General features: G+C 44.5%; 1 protein-coding gene across 1 annotated transcript in view; it reads left to right on the top strand.

The window, feature by feature from the left end:
* Fer1l5 (fer-1 like family member 5) overlaps positions 1-21,352 on the top strand; it is a 53,059-nt gene that overhangs the window by 9,824 nt on the left and 21,883 nt on the right. Inside the window, exons 10-19 of the mRNA XM_026414076.2 lie at positions 3,657-3,687; positions 5,274-5,389; positions 5,540-5,657; positions 6,033-6,085; positions 8,271-8,339; positions 11,350-11,393; positions 11,489-11,571; positions 11,650-11,741; positions 12,656-12,784; positions 14,485-14,662. Coding sequence (XP_026269861.2) covers positions 3,657-3,687; positions 5,274-5,389; positions 5,540-5,657; positions 6,033-6,085; positions 8,271-8,339; positions 11,350-11,393; positions 11,489-11,571; positions 11,650-11,741; positions 12,656-12,784; positions 14,485-14,662 — 913 coding nt within the window. The remainder of the gene's footprint in view (positions 1-3,656; positions 3,688-5,273; positions 5,390-5,539; positions 5,658-6,032; positions 6,086-8,270; positions 8,340-11,349; positions 11,394-11,488; positions 11,572-11,649; positions 11,742-12,655; positions 12,785-14,484; positions 14,663-21,352) is intronic.

Raw genomic sequence — 21,352 nt, 5'->3', positions numbered from 1 at the left:
TGTAAAATGGGAATAATAATAGACCCAAACTGCAAGGTCATTGTGAGGATTAAATTAGATAACAGGGAAGTACTGGGCGCCATCTTGAGTTACCCAAACCCATGATACTGTAGACACATGTCTGCGTCCAGGTAACTGGTTGCTGGAGAAACAGAACGGCCAACGTTAAGTGTTGGAGAAACCCAAAGAAAGATTGCTGCCTGTGAGGACAGAGGACAACAATGTAATTTGAAAAGACACAAACTGAGAGAGGAGTTCACACAGTCAGGGAGGGTTAAAATCAGAACCTCAAAATCCAGGAATATCAGGAGGGGGTTGGTGCTAGGTTAAATACAGGATGCCTGGTTATATTTGAATCTTAGATAAACAACAGATAACTTCTTAGATCTGTCAAAGAGGCTTTATTTTGAGATTCTAGAATGGAGCAACGCTTGATTGCATAAAACAGAATAACAGGCCAAGCAGAAGAAGTTGGTTTTATGGACAGAGAATGACTGGAAAAAACAAAGACCCAGAAACAAGCCAGGGGCGGGAGTGCACGCCTGTAATCCCAGAGACTCATGAGGCTAGGCCAGTTCACGGCCAGCGTGGGCAATTTAGCAAGACCCTACCTCAAAATAAAGTATATAGCTCAGTGGAAGAGTATCTGCCTGGTAAGCATGAGGCTCTGGGTTCAGTTCCTACCACCCCCTCTCCAAAATAACAAAATAGAAAGGCAGATTGGTCATCACAAAGTTCTTTGGCTTATAAGGCAAGGACAGGCGGACAGAACAATAGGAAAATAACTGATTGCTTAACAACAAGTTCCTTTTCGTAAGGAATAAAGCAGAGGAAGTTCGTTATTGTACAGATGTACCTGGTTCGGGAATCTGGCTCTCATTCTCCTGATTGTCTGAAGGTCACACAACAATTGAAGTGATGGAACTTCAGCATGGGTGACTCATTTTGATATTTAGTCTAGTCTCTTTGGACCCAGTGTAGTAGTTCTGTCTAAAACAACAGGCCCCCATAATTTTTATAAAGAGTTATAATTCAGTAATGTCCAAATATTGTTTCATTGCACACCAAATATTGCATATGGATGCTGAAGTTCAAATTTTTTTTTTTTTTTTTTTTGGTACCAGGGATTAAACCCAGGGGTGCTTAACCACGGAGCCACATCCCCAGCCCTTTTTGTATTTTATTTAGAGACAGGGTCTCACTGAGTTGCCTAGGTCCTCATTGCTCTCATTGCTGAGACTGGCTTTGAACTTTGTTCCTCCTGCCTCAGGCTCCTGAGCCACTGGGATTACAGGCATGCACCACCATGCCCGGCCAGAATTCTTCAAAGTTTGTTCAAATCAGGATCCAAACCAGATCCATTCATTGCAGTTAGCAAATGTGCAGCTTAGGTTTCTTATTCCATTGGTTCCCTTAAATTTTTTTTTCTTTAGCTTACAATTTATCAGTTAAGGAAACAGTAGTTGTACCTGGTATTCTCCAGTCTAGATTGCATTTCCAGGGGGGTTCATATCTCACCCTACTTCCCCATTTCCCTATCCAGAGGCTTGACCAGACTGGGAGCAATTATTTAGCAAAGTGACTTCAGCAGGAGGCACAGAGTGCCTGTGGGGCTCTCTTCCTGCCATTGCTGGTCACTGACTACATCTACTACTGTCTGAGGAGTGACTGAACCTGAATTCTGCTTTGTCTTGGTATAGCTTTATTGGGATACAGTTGCTGTACAATGAATTGCACATATTAAAATGTGTCATCTGATATATTTTTAAATATGTACATACCCATAAAACCATCATCATGATCAAGATAATAAATATATCTGTCACATCTGTCATTCCCCAAAAGTTCCCTCAGGCCCTTCCTCTTCCTCTCATCCTACCTCCTCCCATCCTCAGCCAATCAATGATCTATCTTTCCTCCCTCCCTCCCTGTTTTTTCTTCTTTCTCCCTGCCCCGCTTCTTTCGCCCCCCCCCCCCTTCTTTCTTTGCTGGGGACTGAATCCAGAGGTGCTTTACCACTGAGCTATACACCCCCATCCCCTTTATTTACTTACTTATTTATTTATTATCACTAAATTGCTGAGGTTGGCCTCAAACTTATTTATTTTTATTTATTTATGTTTTAATATTTTTTAATCGTCGATGGACCTTTTTATTTCTTTATATGCGGTGCTGAGAATTGAACCAGTGCCTCACACGCCAGGCAAGTGCTCTACCACTAGGCTACTACCCTAGCTCTTGGCCTCAAATTTATAATCCTCCTGCCTCAGGCTTCCAAGTTGATGTGATTACAGGCATGTGCCATCACACCTGGAACTGATCTATTTTCCACTATTCTAGATTGTTTACATTTTCTAGCATGTTACATAAATGGAATCACATGGTATATACCCTCTTTCGTCTTGTTTCTTTCACTAAGTGCAATTAGTTTGAGCTTCATTCCTCGTTGCATATAGCAACAGTTTGTTCCTTTTTATTGCTGAGTAATAGTCCATTGTATGGACATAATAGTTTATTTATCCGTTCATCTGTTGGCTGACATTTTGACTGCTTCTACCCTGGGGCTATTACAATGAAGCTATTGTAAAACATTTATATATAAGTCTTATTCTGGACACATGCCTTCCTTTCTCTTGGGTAAAACCTGTTCCAGCGCAGGTTTCTTCACTGTTTATAAGACTTTGGCCATTTATCTCAAACTCAGGATCCTCCTGTGCAGAATGGAGGTGACCACAGGCCTACCTTCCCAGTCACTGAATATTAGAGGAGTGTAGAGTGCGGTGGCACACGCCTATTGTGCCAGTGGCTTGAGAGGCTGAGGCAGGAGAATCACAAGTTCAAAGCCAGCCTCAGCAATGGTGAGGCACAAAGCAACTCAGTGAGACCCTGTCTCTAAATAAAATACAAAATAGGGCTGGGGATGTGGCTCGTGGTCGAGTGCCCCCAAGTTCAATACCCAGTAGCAAAAAAATAAAAAGAGAAGAAAAAGAAAAAATCGGAGTTAAGGCAAAGATTGTGTCAAACACCAGTAGCAAATACTGTCATTGGGTCAGCCAGTGTGACGCACCTTGACTGGAGCCCTGGGTGAGTCAGGTTTCCCTTACTATCACAAATCCCTGAGAGACTGTGCGTGTGCGTGTGTGTGTGCGTGTGCGTGTGTGTGTGTGTGTGTGTGTCTGTGTGTGTGTCCTGTCCTGGGGGAACAGGATGATCAAGGAGAAGCAAAGAGGCTCTGGGTCTCCTTTTCCCCTGGCAGAAGGCCTGAGGAATGGTACGGTGCAGGCCAGGACAGGTGTGGGGCTAGGGCTTGTGTATGGACAGACACATGGAAAGGCTCATTTGGGCTCACAGTTGTAGAGGTTTCAGTCCATGACTGGGTCTTTAGTGACCCGTCATGGCGGGAGTGCAGGTGGAGCAGAGTAGTCCACCTCATGGCCAGGAAATAAAGGAGACAGAGGAAGGGGTCAGGGCCCCACAATCACCCTTTGGGTCAGGCCCCAGTGACCTGGCCTCCTTCTAGGTCCCACACAAAGTTCCACCCCTTCCCAAGAGTACCTAGCTGGGGACTGGCCTCCAACACCTGGGCCTTGGCGGGGAACACTGGAGTGTCAAAGCACAGCCAGACTAACCCTCCTCCCCCACTCTTGTCTTTTCAGACAGATATTGGGTTTATCTACCATTGTCCAGGTAGGTGACGGAGGTTACCCATACACGTGCATTCTACTGAGAAAAATCAGGCCAGGGTCAAGTCACCTGGAAATCCCACCACATGAACCAGGCGTGGTGGCACACACCTGTAACCCCAGCAGCTAGGGAGGCTGAGACAGGAGGATCAAGAGTTCAAAGCCAGCCTCAGCAAAAGTGAGCTGCTAAGCAACTCAGTGAGACTCTGTCTCTAAATTAAATACAGAATAGGGCCGGGGATGTAGCTTAGTGGTTGAGTGCCCCTAAGTTTAATCCCCAGTACCCCCCCAAAAAAAAATCCCACCACATGGGGAGAAAGTATTAGAAGGCTCTCTACTTGATAATATTTTACTGTACTCTATGGTATTTTATCTTACTTTATTTTATTTACTTGTTTGTTCGTTTGTTGTTTGTTTATTTAATGGTACCAGGGTTGGAACCCAGGGACATTTTACCACCGAGCCACATCCCCAGCTCCGTTTTTATATTTTATTTAGAGACAGGGTCTTGCTGAGTTGCTTAGGGCCTCGCTAAGTTGCTGAGGCTGCCTTTGAACTCGAAGCCCTCCTGCCTCAGCTTCCAGAGTTGCTGGGATCACAGGCCTGTACCAGCACACCCTGCTCTTACTTTATTATAACAGCATATTTTTTCTGAAAAACTTTGCATCAAATGCTAACTTTTGACTGCATCCCTGAGTTTGATTTCTATTTATTGAGGCCAGCATTGCTTGATTGAAGTTGGTTTAAAAAAACAACTCTCACTGAGTTGCTTAGTGCCTTGCTTTTGCTAAGGCTGCCTTTGATCAGATCGGGGTGAGTGGCATATTCGTTACCTCAAACATTTATCATTTGTGTGTGTTTTAACGTTCAGAATTCTCCTGCTGGCTATTTTGAAATGGACAATTAATATATATCAATATTAATGAATTAACTAATATAATTATATATTAATATATATTTTGTTGTGGATGGACACAATACCTTTATTTTATTTACTTATTTCCATGTGGTGCTGAGGATTGAACCCAATGCCTCATACTTGCTAGGCACTGAGCCACAACCCCAGCCCCTGAAATGGACAGTTATGGCCAACCATAGTTACCTCACTGTGCTCTGGAACATTGGAAGCCTTATTCCCTCCTCTTCAACAGCACCCCTGTACCCAGTGAACATCTCTTCTCTATCCCTCCTCCTCCCCACCCACCCTCTACTAACCACTCTTCTGTGGGGCCCTGGGATTGAGTGGTGGTTTCCACCATGACCTGGCCATGACATACTGCCAGGTTGAGATTTGGATCTGAGGGTGGGGCAGATGGATGCCTCTATGGTGTCTGACTCCAGACCAGGCAGTCACAGCAGCAGGTTCCCAGGTGGACAGGGGACCCTCTTTCATGGAGGCAATAGCTGGCAACCCTAGGAGGATGCCCTAATGGCTGAAGTGGCTCTTGATTTCGTCTCCTCGATGGCGGGGTGGGAACCAGAAGGTGAAGAGACACCTTTCCTGCCCCTCTGCCCCAGCAACAGTGCTGGGTTTCAGGGAGAGCCGTGGAGACTAGAGGCTGGTCTCCCGTGGCCCCTCTGCTTCTCCAGGTCACGCAATCATACGGAAATGGCTGGGCCTCTGCCATCCAAATAAATCCACCAGCGGCGTGAGAGGCTACCTGAAAGTCACCATCTGTGTCCTGGGTGCTGGCGACCGGGCCCCGGTGAGGTGCCCCGCCCAGCCCCAGGAGCGTTTTCTACCCTGGCCTCTAACCTGCACAACCATCCTTCATCCAGCCTGTCCCTGTAGGGCGGTCCCACTCCGCCCACCCTGGCTGTGACCTCCCCACAACCCTGACCCTGTCTGCTCTCAGTTGGATCAGAAGCTGGCCTACTCGACCGATGATGTGCAGGTCTTCAAGTCCACAGCAGTCCCCATCAAGATGGCTTACCTACAGTTCTTCATCTACTGCGCAGAGGACCTCCATTCCGGTAGGAGGGGAGGGACCCCCTGAGCTTGCCTGCAGGGGAGCAGCCCAGACCCTTGTGGGGCCTTCTCATTCCTTTTGACACTGACCTAAGAGGGGGGTGGGGGACAGAGCGAGATGAAGTCCTCCAGGACTGTTGGACCAAGGTCACCCTGGTGTCCCTTTGTGCCTTGACCGGCCTTTGATGCCCAGATGCAGACTCACGGTACTTTCTGATCATCCCACCCCACTTCCCCCCTTCTGTGTGGAGTGGACGTCACACAGAAGGGGCAGAGCGGGGGTTAAGCAGTGGTGTCATCTTTCCATTTCTACCTCCTTAAAAAACAAAAAAAACCAAAAGGTGCTGCCATCTCAGAGTCTTTCAATTTCTTGTTCATAGAGAAACGCCCGATTGTAAATCCTGTGTTGGAGGTGGAACTCATTGGGGAGAAGGTAAATAGAAAAAGAGAACATGGCACCTGAGAAAAGGAGAGGGCTGGGACCCCAGAAATGGAATCCTAGCTCACCCACCAACGAGCAGGGGGAGCCTCTGGAGGTGGGGCAGGGGACAGGTGGAGGCCAGTTCTCACCACCTCCGCTGCCAGAGAATGCCCAGAGCCCTGCAAGGAGAAGATGCCCACGGGAACCAAACACCTGGCCCATGAATGAGTGGGTAAAATAACTGCCCACAAACAAACTGCCGTGCCACTGCCCTCTTGGCCTCAGTTTCCTCATCTGTAAATGAAAAGACCTGAGCTAGAGAACTGCCAACCTTCCAAAAACCTCCAAGTAGCACTTCCCAAAAGTACTGACAGGTGTCAGGTCCCATGTTGCAGATGTTAAGTCCTATGTTGCAGGGCGTGGTGATGCACACCTAGAATCCCAGCCACTCAGGGGGCTGAGGCAGGAGGATCACAAGTTCGAGGTCAGCCTCAGTCACTTAGTGAGGCCTTAAGCAACTTAATGAGAAAGGACAAAATGAAAAGGACTGGGAATGTGGCTCAGTGGTAAAGTACCCCCTGGGTTCAATCCCTAATACAACAACAACAACAAAAAATTCTATGTTCAGATTTGGGGAAGGCTAGGTTAAAGTTAAATAGGTTTGTCTTAGAAGTCACAAAACATCATTTTACTCTATTACATCTGTTAAAACTAGCCCACATGTCAGGAGAAAAGAATTAAGGTCCTCCTTCTGAAGGGAGAAGTACCAAAGAGTATGGGTGCATATTTAAAACTATCACACTGAGTATTTATTTTCCTATGGTCTGGGTTTCCCAGAACTAGTGGAGAAATTCTTGGGTGACAAGTGACACACTTTTTTAAAATTATTTTTTAGTTATAGTTAGACACAATACCTTTATTTTATTTATTTATATGTGGTGCTGAGGATCGAACCCAGGGCTTCACATGTGCCAGGCAAGTGCTTTACCGCTGAGCCACAACCGCAGCCCCGTGACACACATTTTTTTTTAAATACTTGACAAGTTTGTGTTTATTTTAGTGTACCTAAAAAGCTTAACAATGCCAACTCACACTTGATTTCACAGATATTATTACCTAGAGTAAGGCTAAGTTTATGTTTTATGTCAGTTGATGGTTTTAAGGGTATTCTGCTATCATCAGCCATTGTTTGGGCCATTTTTCAATTGGAATTTTGTAATTTATCCACCATAATTTCTGTGTATGCACTCATGGAGTAAAAGTTATAACCCTATCTGTACCTATTTAAAAATGAAAGGGCTATAAATGTAACTCAGGGGTAGGGTGATTACTTAGCATGTTATGAGGTCCTGTGTTCCTAGCATTGCTAAAAAAGAAAAGAAAGGAAGAAAGAAAAGATAAAGGAGGGCTCGGGGTGTGGTTCAGAGGTGGAGGTCTTGCCTGGCTTGTATGAGGCCCTGGGTTTGATCCTCAGCACCATATAAAAATAAGTAAATAAATAAAAATAAAATAAAAGTATTGTGTCCATCTACAACTAAAAATACAAAATAAATAAAAAAGAATAAAGGAAAAAATGTTCATTGGAAAGTGATTTAAGAAGAAATACTGAGCAGTGTGGGTCTGGCAAATGCTTTGAGATAAGTAACCAAGGGGTTGAAGTGGCAGCTGATGAGAAGTTATCCAAGGACAACTTTCAAGGACAAGCCCGATCATTTGGTGCCACAGAGTCCACCTGTGACCTGGACAGGGAGAGCTGGAAAGTGAGGCCAGTAGTGGGAGGAGGGGACAGGCTGGCACTGACCATGCTGGGTTAGTCAACTTTCCATCACAGTGACAAAGTACCTGAGAGAAACAATGTAAAGGAGCAAAGGTTTGTTTTGGCTCATGGTTTCAGAGGTCTCAGTCCATGGTCAGTGGCTCTTCTGCTTTTGGGTCTGTGCTGAGACACAACACCATGGAGACAGCCTGTGGTGGAGCAAAGATGCTCTCCTCTTTGTGGCCAAGAAGCAAAGAGTTCCCCAATCCCCCCTGCAAAGACACGCCCCCCAGTGACCTCACTTCCTACCATCAGCCTCCACCTCTTAAAGGTCCCACCAGCTCCCAGTAGCTCCATCAGCTGGGGACCAGCCTTGAATATATGAGTCTTTGGGGGACGCTGAAGATCCAAACCATAACACCTGCTTTCGGATGTTCCCAGCTCAAGACGATTGTGCAGACTCAAACCGACAACCCAATATGGAACCAGATCCTGACCTTCCAGATTCAGGTATGGCTGTTCCATCATGCTCACCCTTGCCCCCCCCAGTGGAAGGGAATCTTGAGTGTTCATGTGTGAATATGGATGGAAGGTGAAGATAGGAAGCCCAGTGAGGGGAGCCAGGGCTCTACCTCAAGAGAGCACAAGGAAGCTCAGATAGGGAAAACCTTGATTTATCTACACAGTATGAAGCAGTGAGTGAACCATGCAAATGAACTTTCCAGAGAATTTAAATGTGCCCCTCACCCATATTTAGAAAAGATAATAAACAGGCAGCCATGGTCTAGCTACTCGGGAGGCTGAGGCAGGAGGATCACTTAAGCCAATCACTTAAGGTTTGAAACCAGCCAGGGCAACAGAGTGAGACCTCATCTCCTAAACAAAACAAACAAAAAGCAAATCACTTTAAAGTCTCATCCTAGATTGTAGTGTACATTTTCTACCTTCAAGGCAAAGTACTCTGAAGATAATGACAGCTCTGTGTAGATGGCCCCAAGGCATCCTGGAATCCTAGTTATTACTCTGGGCTGTATGTGGACAGGGCTATGTCATCGCATACAGAATGGCTCCAAGATGCTCTTTGCTGTGGAGTACTGTCATCTGATCTCTTAGCCTTTCAGTTCTTCTAGGTCATTTATGAACTGTCATGGATGACAGCTCTCTTGAAGCCCTGGTGGAGCCTTAATGACCTTTTGACTCGATGCCAACTCCTAAGAGCTGTGTGTAAAATCAGAATATGCTCTCTCCTAAGTGCAAGTGCAGAGAAATCTGTGTCCTATCAGTTTGCCTACCCAGAGGGTGTCTAGCTTTCTTATAGCTTCCACTGTGCAATACAAAATTAGCTCTCTTCCTCTCTCCTCTGAACTACCTCCCTGATGTTTCTAGAAGCTTCCCCTAGTTGGCCTCCTGGTGAGTCATCATTTTCAATAATTCCTCAAAATCCCTACCTCCTTAGATGATTTTATAGACTCTTAGTGGAGGAGGGGAACTTAAAAGAGGCCTAGCACATAGTCTTGCTCGGATCTCTTTCACCTTTCTGTGACTGTGAGGAGTGGGTGGCCCAGGTCCTCCACGGATGTTCATATGTTGGCCTTCCAAAATGTGAGAGTGGCTAAAGACCCTGGGACTTCACTCATGCCAGGTCTCCACGGTGGGGATCATTTGGAGTGATCCTCACTAGCCCTTTGGAAAGGTATCAGGCAGATATGAGCCTTGCTATAAAGAGGCAGGATGACCAACTGCACACAGGTGCCAGCTCCTGAGGCCACCTGGTCAAGGGGACACTGCTGAAAATGGGCCTGTGGTGATGGCCTACTTGAGGGCCCAGAGATGGAGGGGAGACAGTATGCTTGAATCTAGACAAGGAACTGAGATGGGGGGAAATTCTTAATGGAATGGAGGAAAAGGTGGTTTGACCATGAACTTGAAGAACTTGGAGGATTCATAACTTTGGACGACCTGGATGGCCATGGCATCCATCTCTCCCCTTCCAGTGTTCTTTCTTAACCTGGGCAGTTTTCTCTTTTCTTCTTATGTGCTCAACTAGAAAGCCTTTTCCTGACTCCTCACTTGGTCCCCAGCTACCAAGGCAGGGGTAGAAAGGATGGAGAAGGTGGGGCTGGGGTTGTGGCTCCGCGGCAAGAGCTCTCGCCTAGCACATAGGAGGCGCTGGGTTCAATCCTCAGCACCGCATATAAATAAATAAATAAAATAAAGGTATTCATTGTGTCCAACTACAACTAAAAATATATATATATATATATAAAAAAAGAAAGGATGGAAAGGGTGGAGAACCAGGAGGTTCCTTGCCACATCTCAAAAACTGCTATAAGGAGGATAAGAAACCCCAAATAAGGAGATTTGGGATCCCACTCAGGGTTTCAAACCCAGAACTTCTGTTTTACATGAGTTTTTTCCTTATTATTTTCTATTTTTTAAATTGTAGTTGGACACAATATCTTTCTTTTATTTATTTTTATGTGGTGCTGAGGCTTGAAACTAGTGCCTCACACATGCTAGGTGAGTGCTCTACTGCTGAGCCATAGCCACAGTCCCTATTTTCTTTTAATAATTGAAGAAAAATACAATCGAGGAGGAAAACATATGCAAAGCAGAGATAAGACTCGGAAGCTGGAATTCAAATCCTGATGCCACTCTTTATTATATGACCTTGAGAGGGTCCTTCTGTGCCTCTGGGCCTCATTACCCATCTGTATATAGGAACAAATCACAGCCCTCACTGGGTTATGGCAGAGTAGTTAAGAGATTTGAGGCTTCAGCCTCTGCATGAAGCAGGAGAACTTGAGGAAACCAACCCCTCTATGCTTCAGTTTCCCCATTTGAAAATGAGGTGTTGTTTTGTACCAGGGATTGAACCCAGGGGCACTTAACCACTGAGCCACACCCCCAGCCCTATTTTGTATTTTATTTAGATACAGGGTCTTACTGAGTTGCTTAGGGCCTCACTAAGTTGATGAGGCTGGCTTTGAACTGGTGATCCTCCTGCCTCCCCCTCCAGAGCCCCTGGGATTACAGGAGTGAGCCACCCACACCCGGCTGAAAATGAGAATATTAATAGCACCTGGTTTGAGGGGTTGTTGGGAGTATCACTCAGCTGATCTGTGGAAATTGTTCAGCTCAAGCTGGTGGACAACAGAAACCCTCCCAGGGTGGTAGTTACCATTATTTATTTACTCTAGGAGGAGACTATTTGATGAGTACTCATTTAAACTTCGAAGTTTAAATGTCAGGGAGGGCCCAGGTCTCTTGGTCCTCAAGTTTAAACTTAAGAGATCATTTTAAGATAAAAGATGATGATGTGACAGTCCCAGGACCTATAAGTTGGGTGCAGCTAAGCCTAGGGCCAAACCTCCATAGGCTCCCTGGTAAATTCAGCTTGTCTGTGATTGACTGGTATCTGAGCTGGGCCTTGCCCCCAGAACCTCCCAATCACTCTCAATATCTCTGCAAAGCCCAGGCCATCCCAGTGACTCACTGCTCTCTTGCCTTCATCTTGCAGATGCCCTGCCTCTCCAGATACATCAAGTTCAGAGTCTTGAACTGGTGAACAGAGGGGCTAGAAGTTCAAGCACATGCGGGGGAGGAGAACATAGGTGCCCAACCAGGGGCTCAGCCCACCGGAATGTGTTTCTCCCTAGCCCCAAGCAGAACTGCTGGGATGAGATCGGGACTGTCACCTTGTGCCTCAACCAGATCTCGTCCTCTGGAGAACTGATCGAAGGCAAGCAAAGGCCCTGGACCCAACCTCCCACACCTCTCCCACTTGGGCCCCACCTGCTCTCACCCTCTCTCCTTCCAGGGATGTACTCTGGCTTCCTGCCTTGCTTTGGCCCCTGCTTCCTGACTCTCCATGGGGGTAAAAAGCCCCCTTTCAGGATCTACGCAGACCCTGTAAGCTTCTCGTGTCGGCTCTAGGAGGTAAAAGTTATCACTGTAAAGCAGGAGACCTGGGAAAGGCCTGGGAAGGACTCAGTCCTGATTTCTGACCACCACACTCCAGCAGAGGACAGGAAGCCTGTTACATAGATAGCCATGTGTCTGTGGGACATAAGCGGTGGCCCCAGAAAGGAACAGATGCGGTTCTCTAGACAGTTCCAGAGGAAGGGGCACTGAGACGAGACCTCGGGTAAGATTTTCGACGGGTTGAAAGGACACGGCGCAGATAAGCATGGAAAAGCAGGGGTAATTCAAGAGTGGTGAGAAGTGCCAGAAACCCAGGTCGAATTGGCTTAAATGGGAAAGGAAGGAGGCTGGGAAGGATTCCGAGGGAAGAGGGGCCTCAGGCGCCACATGCAGAAGCGGCTGGTTGGAGGCTCTCCACACCTTTCTCCTGGGCCACATTCGGGTTCCGGGCTAGGAACCAGGGAAGCACTCTAATTGGCCTCTCTAGGTCATGTGTGCTCTCTTTGGACCAATCACTGTGGTCAAGGAGGCGCAGAGGGTGCCTTGATTGGCCAGACTTGGAGCGCATGCTCAGTGGTGATCAGTCCTGGCCTAGTTGCATCCTTCAAGGTGCTGGCGTGTGGTCTCCATGAACACTTCAAGGTGGCTGGCACATGGCCTTGGTGAACCAGAGTCGTGGGTGCTAGGGTGCAGAAGAGGGATGAGGCCTAGAGACTTCCAGCCACATAGGTGTCTGTCATATTTGGAATTCTTTCCAGAGTTTGTGGCTGGAGGTACCCCAGGCAGGCGGCAGGCAGGGAGTCCCTGGACAATCTTGGATTTGCTGTGGGGATTTCTGGCGACGTGTGCCAGCCCTTTCCCTCTCACCCCTTTTCTCCCCATTTTCTTCTCTCTTGCCATAGTGTATTCACGACTCTATAAGGGATGGTTTATCTTACCGAGGTCGAGTCTACCTGGAGTTGATCACCCAACTCAAGTCCCAACAAGAAACCTGGATAAAGGATCTCTCTCGTGATGTGATCAGGGTAGAGGTAACTGTGGGAAACAGGCTGGGGAAGAGAGCCCCTCAACCAAATCTACTGTGGACCCCAGTTTCTGGCCCTGTACCAGCCCCTGTGAGCGAGCTGTTGGATGTGTAAAGATGCTCCATCCATCTGCCTTAGTATTTACTAAGCCCCTGTCTGGCACCTTCATACTTGCCAAATCTCCAGTGGTGATGCTGGTGGAAGAGTGGGTGGGGGGAACCCAGTAAAAAACAAGGTTTCATTTTAAGAAATGCATAATAAGCCAGTGGAGGAGGAATGTTCATTCATACCTTAGTTTCTCAGGGCTTTGAAAAATAGTGTAAGGGATTTAGATTTCTTCCCCAAACCAGTGAAGGACCATTGAATTGGCAAAGGGCATAAGGAGCAGTATTAACAATAGATTGGAGGGGAGTAAGTTGGTGTTACACAATAAAGAGAAATGGGGAGAGTCCTGGTGGAGAGAGTTTGAGGAGAGGAGAACAGGTTTCAAACACCTTTGGAAACAGAATAGTCAGAGTCAGTAACCAACAAGACTTAAGAAGTGAGGCTGACTCCCTAAGCTCATGTCCATTCTCTTCCTTGATGGACCAAGGTAGTCAGGGGTGTCAGGCACCAAGATGGGCCCTCTGAAGGAGGAGCAGGTCTGGGGAAGATAATGAATCCCATCTCTGACATATGCTTGTGAAATGTGGATACATTGCCCAGCCTTTGGAGGCTGCTAGCCACCAGGGTGTGTCACCAGGGTTTGCACCTGTGGTCCTGGAATTAATGGCCCAGGGAGAGAGGTGAAGTGAAAGGGGCTGAGCATGGAGCCTCAAGACGTTAGAGGCTAAGAGGCAGGTGGAGGAGGAGTGTGCAGAAGTCCTCTCAGAAGGGGAGAAAAAGGGTGATTGTGGATCTCAAATGTGCTTGAGAGATGGTGAGAAGTGAAAGGTGTCTGCAGGTGTTTCAGGAAGCCCTGGTAGCCATTGCTCAGGGGAGATGCTGGGCCACCATAGAAGGAAGGGAGAAGTTGGAGACAGGGTGAGGAAAGAAGACACTAAGAAACTCGTATGAGAAGTAGAAGGAGACATGGTTGGATAGCTGTTAGCCAGGGACTCAGGTGGGAGAAAGACAGTTATTTTTTTAAGAGGAGGAGAGCAGATGGGGAATATAGAAATAGAACAGAAGTTGGCAACAGAGATGAAAGAGACTGATGTGGACAGAGGGCCTGGGCAGGTAGGAGGCATGGTGGGAATGGACCTGATCGGGGGACAGTGAGCAGCTGAGGCAGGAAGTGGAAAGGTGCAGATTTTCGGGTGTGAGTGTGCACAACCCCAGCCCCACACCTTGCCCACCCTGACCCACTCTTTTGAGTTAGGGATTTAGACCCAAAGGAAGGGGCTTCTCTACTCAGAATGGGGAAGGGCTAAACTAACACAGAGCCTAGGCTGACCAGAGAAGAGGCCCTTCTGCCCAACTTCAGGAGGGGGAGGGAACCAGGATTGGCCAGGTAGAGTGGGCCAAGTGACAGAGGTCCTGAAAGGACCTGCTCTTGATCAACTAGGTGCAAGAAGGGTCTCAATGAAGGTCTAGCTCACTGCAAAGAGAAGCCAAGATGGCTTTTGAAAGAAACAGGGCATTTCTTCCTCACCTTCCTGCCTGTCAGTACAGCTTTGTTCTCCTTTTTATTTATGTACTGAGGATGGGGGGGGTTATCATTTTAGAAACAACAGAACCGCCAAAAGTATGGCCTGTGTGTCGTCTTCATCTCCTGTACAATGATGCCCAGCTTTAAGGACCTGATCCAGTTTGAGGTCAGCATCGGCTACTATGGAAACAAGATGGACCTGAATTACAAGCCTCTAGTGTCAACCACACAGTACAGCCCAGTGATATATGACGGTAATCATCAGGTTCTATAAAGAGGAGAAGCTGGGCATGGGAGTTCATGGCTGTCATCCCAGCTACTTAAAGGCTGGGGTAGGAGGATGGCAAGTTCAAGGCTACCAAGGGCAACTTTGCGAGACCCTGTTTCAAAATAAAAAATAAAAAAGGTTGAGGATGTAGCTTAACTGTAAAGTACCCTTTGGTTCAATGCCTAGTACCAAAAAAAAAAAAAGTGGAAAGCAACCATTGTCTGCCAGGCCCTGTGCCATTTCTTCCAAGGATATTAGCTCATGGAACATTCGTAGGCATCATCTACCCACATTTTACACATGAGGAGACTAACATTTGGAGAGATGAAGTCACTTGCCAATCATTGCACAGCTAGTAGGCAGTGAACCAAGAGTTGATGCTAGGTCTCGACTTCATGCTCTTCTTTACACTACTTTCCATGTTACAACTTCTAACCTCATTTCCTCTACGACTCTGGACCATCTCCCACCCAGCCACCCAGTTACCATCCCCTCCCAGTCCACCCGTCCTTTACCCCTCCATCCAACCTTTACCCATCCACTCTCTCAAACACCCAATCAGCAATCATCCCTCCGCTCATTCATTCATCCAATATCGATCTATTGGACACCTATGCCAGGCACTGTAGAGTGGCACAGTCCCTTCGCGGCAGCAGCATCACCTGGGTACTTGTTAGAAATATAGATTCTTGACCCTGCCCAAGACTTGCAAATCAGAAAATCTGGGCATGGGGCCCTACAAGCCACATTTTAACAAACCCTCTAGGTGATCTGGGCATGTGCTAGAATTTTGAGAACAACTGGCACCACAAAATTGTCTTCCTCTCGCCTTCATCAGTCACCATCTTGTGTCCCACTGACAGCCTTTCTGTAGGTCCAAATAGTCCACCTGGTTGTTTTGTTTTGTTTGGATACTGGGGATTGAACTCAAGGGCTTTTAACCACTAAGCCACATCCCCAGCTCTTTTTATTTTTTACTTTGAGACAAGGTCTCCCTGAGTTGCTCAGGGCTTCAATAAGGTGCTGAGGCTGGCTTTGAACTTGTGATCCTCCTGCCTCAGCCTCCCTCATTGCTGGGATTACAGGTGTGCACCATTGCACCCAGCCTCTACCTCTGTGTGTTTTTTTGTTGTTCTTGTTGTTGTTTGTTTTTTAAATAAAAGCTTTACTGAGGTCTGGGGTTGTAGTTCAGTGGTAGAGCGCTTGCCTAGCATGTGTGAGGCCCTGGGTTTGATCCTCAGCACCACGTAAAAATAAATAAGTAAAATAAAGGTATTGTGTCCAACTACAACATATATATATATATATAGTACTGAGACAAAAGGTAGCACTCATTCCCCATATTTCTCCCACCTCCCTAGCCCTAGACAACCACCAGTCTAATTTCTGTCTTGATAGGTTTTCCTATAAAGATTTTCCTGGACATTTCATACACATGGAATCATACAACATGTGTTTCTTTGTGACTGGTCTCTTGCATTTCACATCATGTTCTACTTGTTTTTTATATTATGAAACATACATATGAAAAAGTATATAAAAGGTTTATGTGCAGTTTAATGAGTTCCCATGAACTCACCACCCATCTTAAAATACAGAAAATTGTTAGTTTCTTAGAAGACACTGAACCATTCACCCCAGAAATAACCCTGATCCTCTGATGCTAATCATCCTTATCTTCCTGATTCCTACCCCCATGTATGAAATCTTAGACAGCATACTGTTTTTCTAATTAATGTGATGTACTCTTTCAGTCTGTACTCATCTGTCTTCAATCTTTTTTCAACAGTATGTATTTATATAGGTCTGTGTAGCTGCAATCCATTTTAATTCCTGTATATACTTCACTGCATGATTATACCATAAATTATGTGGTATATGTAGATATTTAGGTTGTACCTCTTTTTGCTAGTATAATAATTTTGTTATGAACATTCTTGTACGTGTCTCCTGGTCACAAACTCAAGGCTTCCTCTAAATTATATACCTAGGAGTGGAAAAGAATCTCAAAGCAAAAGCGATTATGCCAAATTACACTCTCAGTATGGTATGAGAATTCCTGTTAGGCTACGTTCTCACCAGTACTTGATGTTGCCCAGCCTTTTAATTTTTACCAATGTAATGAATGAGAACTAGAATCTCACGTGAACTTAATTTGCTTTTTCCTGATTCTAAATGAGCGTTGAGAATTTTCTCATATGTATACAGACAGTCGTGTCTTCCTTGTGTGTAAACGTGCTCATATCTTTCATCAATTCATTTGGCTGTATTTTTCTTATGATGTGTACCTTGACTTTCTTGCCAGATCTGCTCCATGAACTCACCACCCAGTTGAAAATATAGAAAATTGGTCATTCACGATTTTTTGTTTGTTTGTTTGTTTGTTACCAGGGATTGCACCCAGGGTTGCTTAACCCACTGAGCCACATCCCTAACCCTTTTTATTTTTTCTTTGGAGACAGGGTCTCACCAAGTTGCTTAGGGCCTCTCGAAGTTGCTGAGGCTGACCTCAAACTCATGATCCTCCTGCCTCAGCCTCCTGAGCCAAAGGACTCACAGGCATCTCATTCACATATTTCTTTAGCAAAGGGACTGTTCAAGTCTTTTGATGCCTATCTTTCACCAAGTTGCCTCTTTGTATGGAACTGCAGCATCTTCCATATTTTGGATTCAACTCCTTCATCAGATATATTCTGCTAATATTTTTTAGTCTGTGACTTGGCTCTTCAATTTCCAATGCCCTTTTAATTTTAAGATCAGAAGTTTCTATTTTTTTTGAGAGAGAGAGAGAGAGAGAGAGAATTTTTTATATTTATTTATTTATTTTAGTTTTCGGTGGACACAACATCTTTATTTGTATGTGGTGCTGAGGATCAAACCCAGCACCCCACGCATGCCAGGCAAGCACGCTACCGCTTGAGCCACATCCCCAGCCCAGAAGTTTCTAATTTGGATTTCAATTTGTGGATTATCTTTTCTTTCACATTTCATACATTATAAAGCCTAAGGAATATTTGCCTTAGACCATCACCCAGGATTAGGAAGATAGTCTCCTGTGTTTCATTCTATAAGTTTTACAGTTGTAGCTCCTATGTTAGGTGGATGATCTAATTTGACTTAATTTTTGCATTTGGTGTGAGGGGAGGGGTTGATGTGTGTATCTCCTATTAAGCACTCTTTGCTGAAAAAAAAAACCTGTTCATTCTCATATTGGAACTTTTGTTGAAGATCAGTTAACTATGGACTGTGGTCTCTATAGAATTTCATCTTTTCCACTGATTTATTTGTTGATCCTTGTGCCAGTTTTTTTTTTTTTTTTTTTTTTTTTTTGTGTGTGTGTGTGTGTGTCTTTTTCCCCCTGTGGCTTTATTGAGGTAAAATTGAAATACAATAAAACCCACATTTTTGAAGTATTCAATTGGATAAAATTTGACATATATGTAACCAATACACTTAATATAAAAAGCATTTTTATTTACTTTTTTTAAATAGTTATTTTTTAGTTTAAGGTGGACACAATATCTTTATTTTACATTTATGTGGTGCTAGGGATGGAACCCAGTACCCCCAGTACCTCATGCATGCTAGGCGAGCACTCTACCACTAAGCTGCAATCCCAGCACCTCTATTACTTTTTTTAAAAATTGAAATCATGCTTACTGTTTTTTTTTGTTTGTTTGTTTGTTTGTATTTTGGTACCAGGGATTGAACTCAGGGCACTTGGCACTGAGCCACATCCCCAGCCCTATTTTGTATGTTATTTAGAGGCAGGGTCTCACTGAGTTGCTTAGCACCTCATTATTGCTGAGGCTGGCTTTGAACTCTAGATCCTCCTGCCTCAGCCTCTGGAGCTACTGGGATTATAGGCGACTACGCCCGGCTCAGACACTGTTTCTTGCATGATTTGTCACATTAGAAAGCAATCCCATGGGCTGGGGATGTGGCTCAAGCGGTAGCGCGCTCGCCTGGCATGAGTGCGGCCTGGGTTGGATCCTCAGCACCACATACCAACAAAGATGTTGTGTCCGCTGAAAACTAAAAAATAAATATTAAATCTCTCTCTCTCTCTCTCTCTTAAAAAAATAAAAAAGAAAGCAATCCCACCTTAGGATCTATAGACCCCCACCCCAATATGTCAATTATTTCAAAATTAAATGGTACACTTATAAATATATCAGAGGTCAGGGAAGAAAGTACAAGAAAAGTAAATAAAAAGCACTTTGAGCAAGTAATAATAAAAGCTTAAAATATCAGGATCTCTGGGATGAAATCATACTCAGATGAAAATTTATAACTTGGGCTGGGGATGTGGCTCAAGCGGTAGCGCGCTCGCCTGGCATGCGTGCGGCCCGGGTTCGATCCTCAGCACCACATACCAACAAAGATGTTGTGTCCGCCGAGAACTAAAAAATAAATATTAAAAATTCTCTCTCTCCTCTCTTTAAAAAAAAAAATTTATAACTTAAAGTACTTGTATCAGAAAGAAGCTAGAATAACAAATTATTTTCAAATTATGTAAGAGGAAGGAAAAAGTAGGAGTAGGAGCAGAAATATATGGAATAGAGGAGAAATAATACAACTAAAAGTTGATAAAAAAACAAGTCTAATCAAGAAAAAAAGCAAGAACATAAAAATTTATATAAATGGAAAGGGAGCTATCAAAATAGCCTATAAATGCTAAATATATGTTAAGGTAATATTACTATTGCATGTCAGCATATGTGATAGCTTAGGTAACATGGTCTGTGTTAGAGAGGGATCTGTGTGCTGCTGAGAAGAAAGTGTATTTAGTCATTGATGGATGAAATAGTCCACATATGTCTGTTAAGTCTAAATTATCAATGTATTTTTTACTTATATAACTTCTTCATCTAGCTTTTGTTTGGAGAATCTCTGTCCAGTGGTTGACAGAGGCATGTTAAAGTCACCAGTATTATTGTGTTGTGGTCCATTTGATTCTTGAGATTGAGAAAGATTTGTGTGATGTACATAGATGCTCCATTGTTTGGGGCATAAATATTTACGATTGTTATGTCTTGTTGATATATAATTCCCTTAAGTAGTGTGAAATGGCCTTCTTTGTCCCTTCTGATTAACTTTGGCTTCAAGTCCACTTTTTCTGATATGAGGATAGAAACTTCTGCTTTTCACAAGATATGTTTTTTCCCATCTTTTCACCTTCAGTCTGTGGATGTCTTTGCCTATGAGGTGAGTCTCTTGGAGACAGCATATTACCCCAGCCCCTAACACTGACTTGATCCCTGTAGCTCTAAAACAAGACTTGAAATCAGATAGTTCAACGACTGCCACACGCATACCAGGCGAGCACACTATCGCTTGAGCCACATCCCCAGCCCTTATAACATATTTTGCTAATTTTTTTCTTTTCCATTTTCATATAAAATTTAACTCATATGACGACAATTTCTATTTAAAAAAAAAACACTGGAATTTTCTTGTTATTCTTTTTGTCTTGATTAAGTGGTTTTGTTTGTTTGGCTTGGTTTGTTTTGATTTTAGTCTTAACATTTAAAAAATTTTTTTTGTTGTAATGGACAGAATGCCTTCATTTTTATGTGGTGCTAAGGATCGAACCCAGTACCTCTCACATGCTAGGCAAGCACTCTACCACTAAGCTACAGCCCAAATCCCTAGTCTTACATTTTGTCTTCTTTGTTGACTTATTGGCTACATATCTTTGGATTATTTTTAGTGGTTTCTCAAAGGATGATAGTATTGAGCCTTAACTTGTCCTCTTCTACTCTGAGTTAATACTATACCACCTTATTTTAATAATATAATTATTCAATTTATGTTATATATAATATACAATGCAGTTATAACAAAAATTGTATTTATACTTTGTATTTGTTACACATTTAATTTTTATTTATTTATTTATTTTTGTGGTATTAGGGATTGATTCCAGGGCGCTTAACTACTGAGCCACATCCTCAGCCCTTTTTATTTATTTTTGAGACAGGGTCTTCCTAAGTTGCTTAGGGCCTCACTAAATTGCTGAGGCTGGCTTTGAACTCACAATCCTCTTGCCTCAGCCTCCTGAGTGGCTGGGATTACAGGCATGTGCCACTGCGCCTGACCATTATACATTTTACAATTGATTTGCCAATATTTTGTTTAGAATTTTTTCATCTATGAGTAAACTCTTTTAAACAAAAAAAAAATTTATAGTTGTAGATGGACACAATACCTTTATTTTATTTATTTATTTTTATGTGGTGCTGAGGATCAAATCCACTACCTCATATGTGCTAGGCAAGCACTCTGCCACTGAGCCACAATCCTAGCCCTGAGTAAGCGCTTTTGACTAATTAATTTATTTATTTTTGCAGTACTGGGGATTGAACCCAAGGCCTGATACATGGTAGGCAAACTCTCTGCCTCTGAGCTGCATCTTCAGCCCTTTTTACTTTATTTGGAGAAAAGGTCTCCTTACTGTTAGGTCGGTGGCAGCGACTTGGTGGCAATGGCAGCATTGACATCTTTGGGGACCACATCACCACGGTACAAGAGGCAGCAAGCCATGTATTTACCATGGCGAGGGTCATGCTGCCTGCCCAGCCGGATCTGACACTTACATTGCTTAAGGTCTTGCTGAGTTGCTGAGGCTGGCTTTGAAGTCATGAACCTCCTGCCTCAGCCTCCTGAGCTGCTA

This window comes from Urocitellus parryii (assembly GCF_045843805.1).
Source record: "Urocitellus parryii isolate mUroPar1 chromosome 12 unlocalized genomic scaffold, mUroPar1.hap1 SUPER_12_unloc_3, whole genome shotgun sequence".
NCBI lineage: Eukaryota > Metazoa > Chordata > Mammalia > Rodentia > Sciuridae > Urocitellus > Urocitellus parryii.
This window is presented reverse-complemented; position numbering and strand designations above follow the sequence as displayed.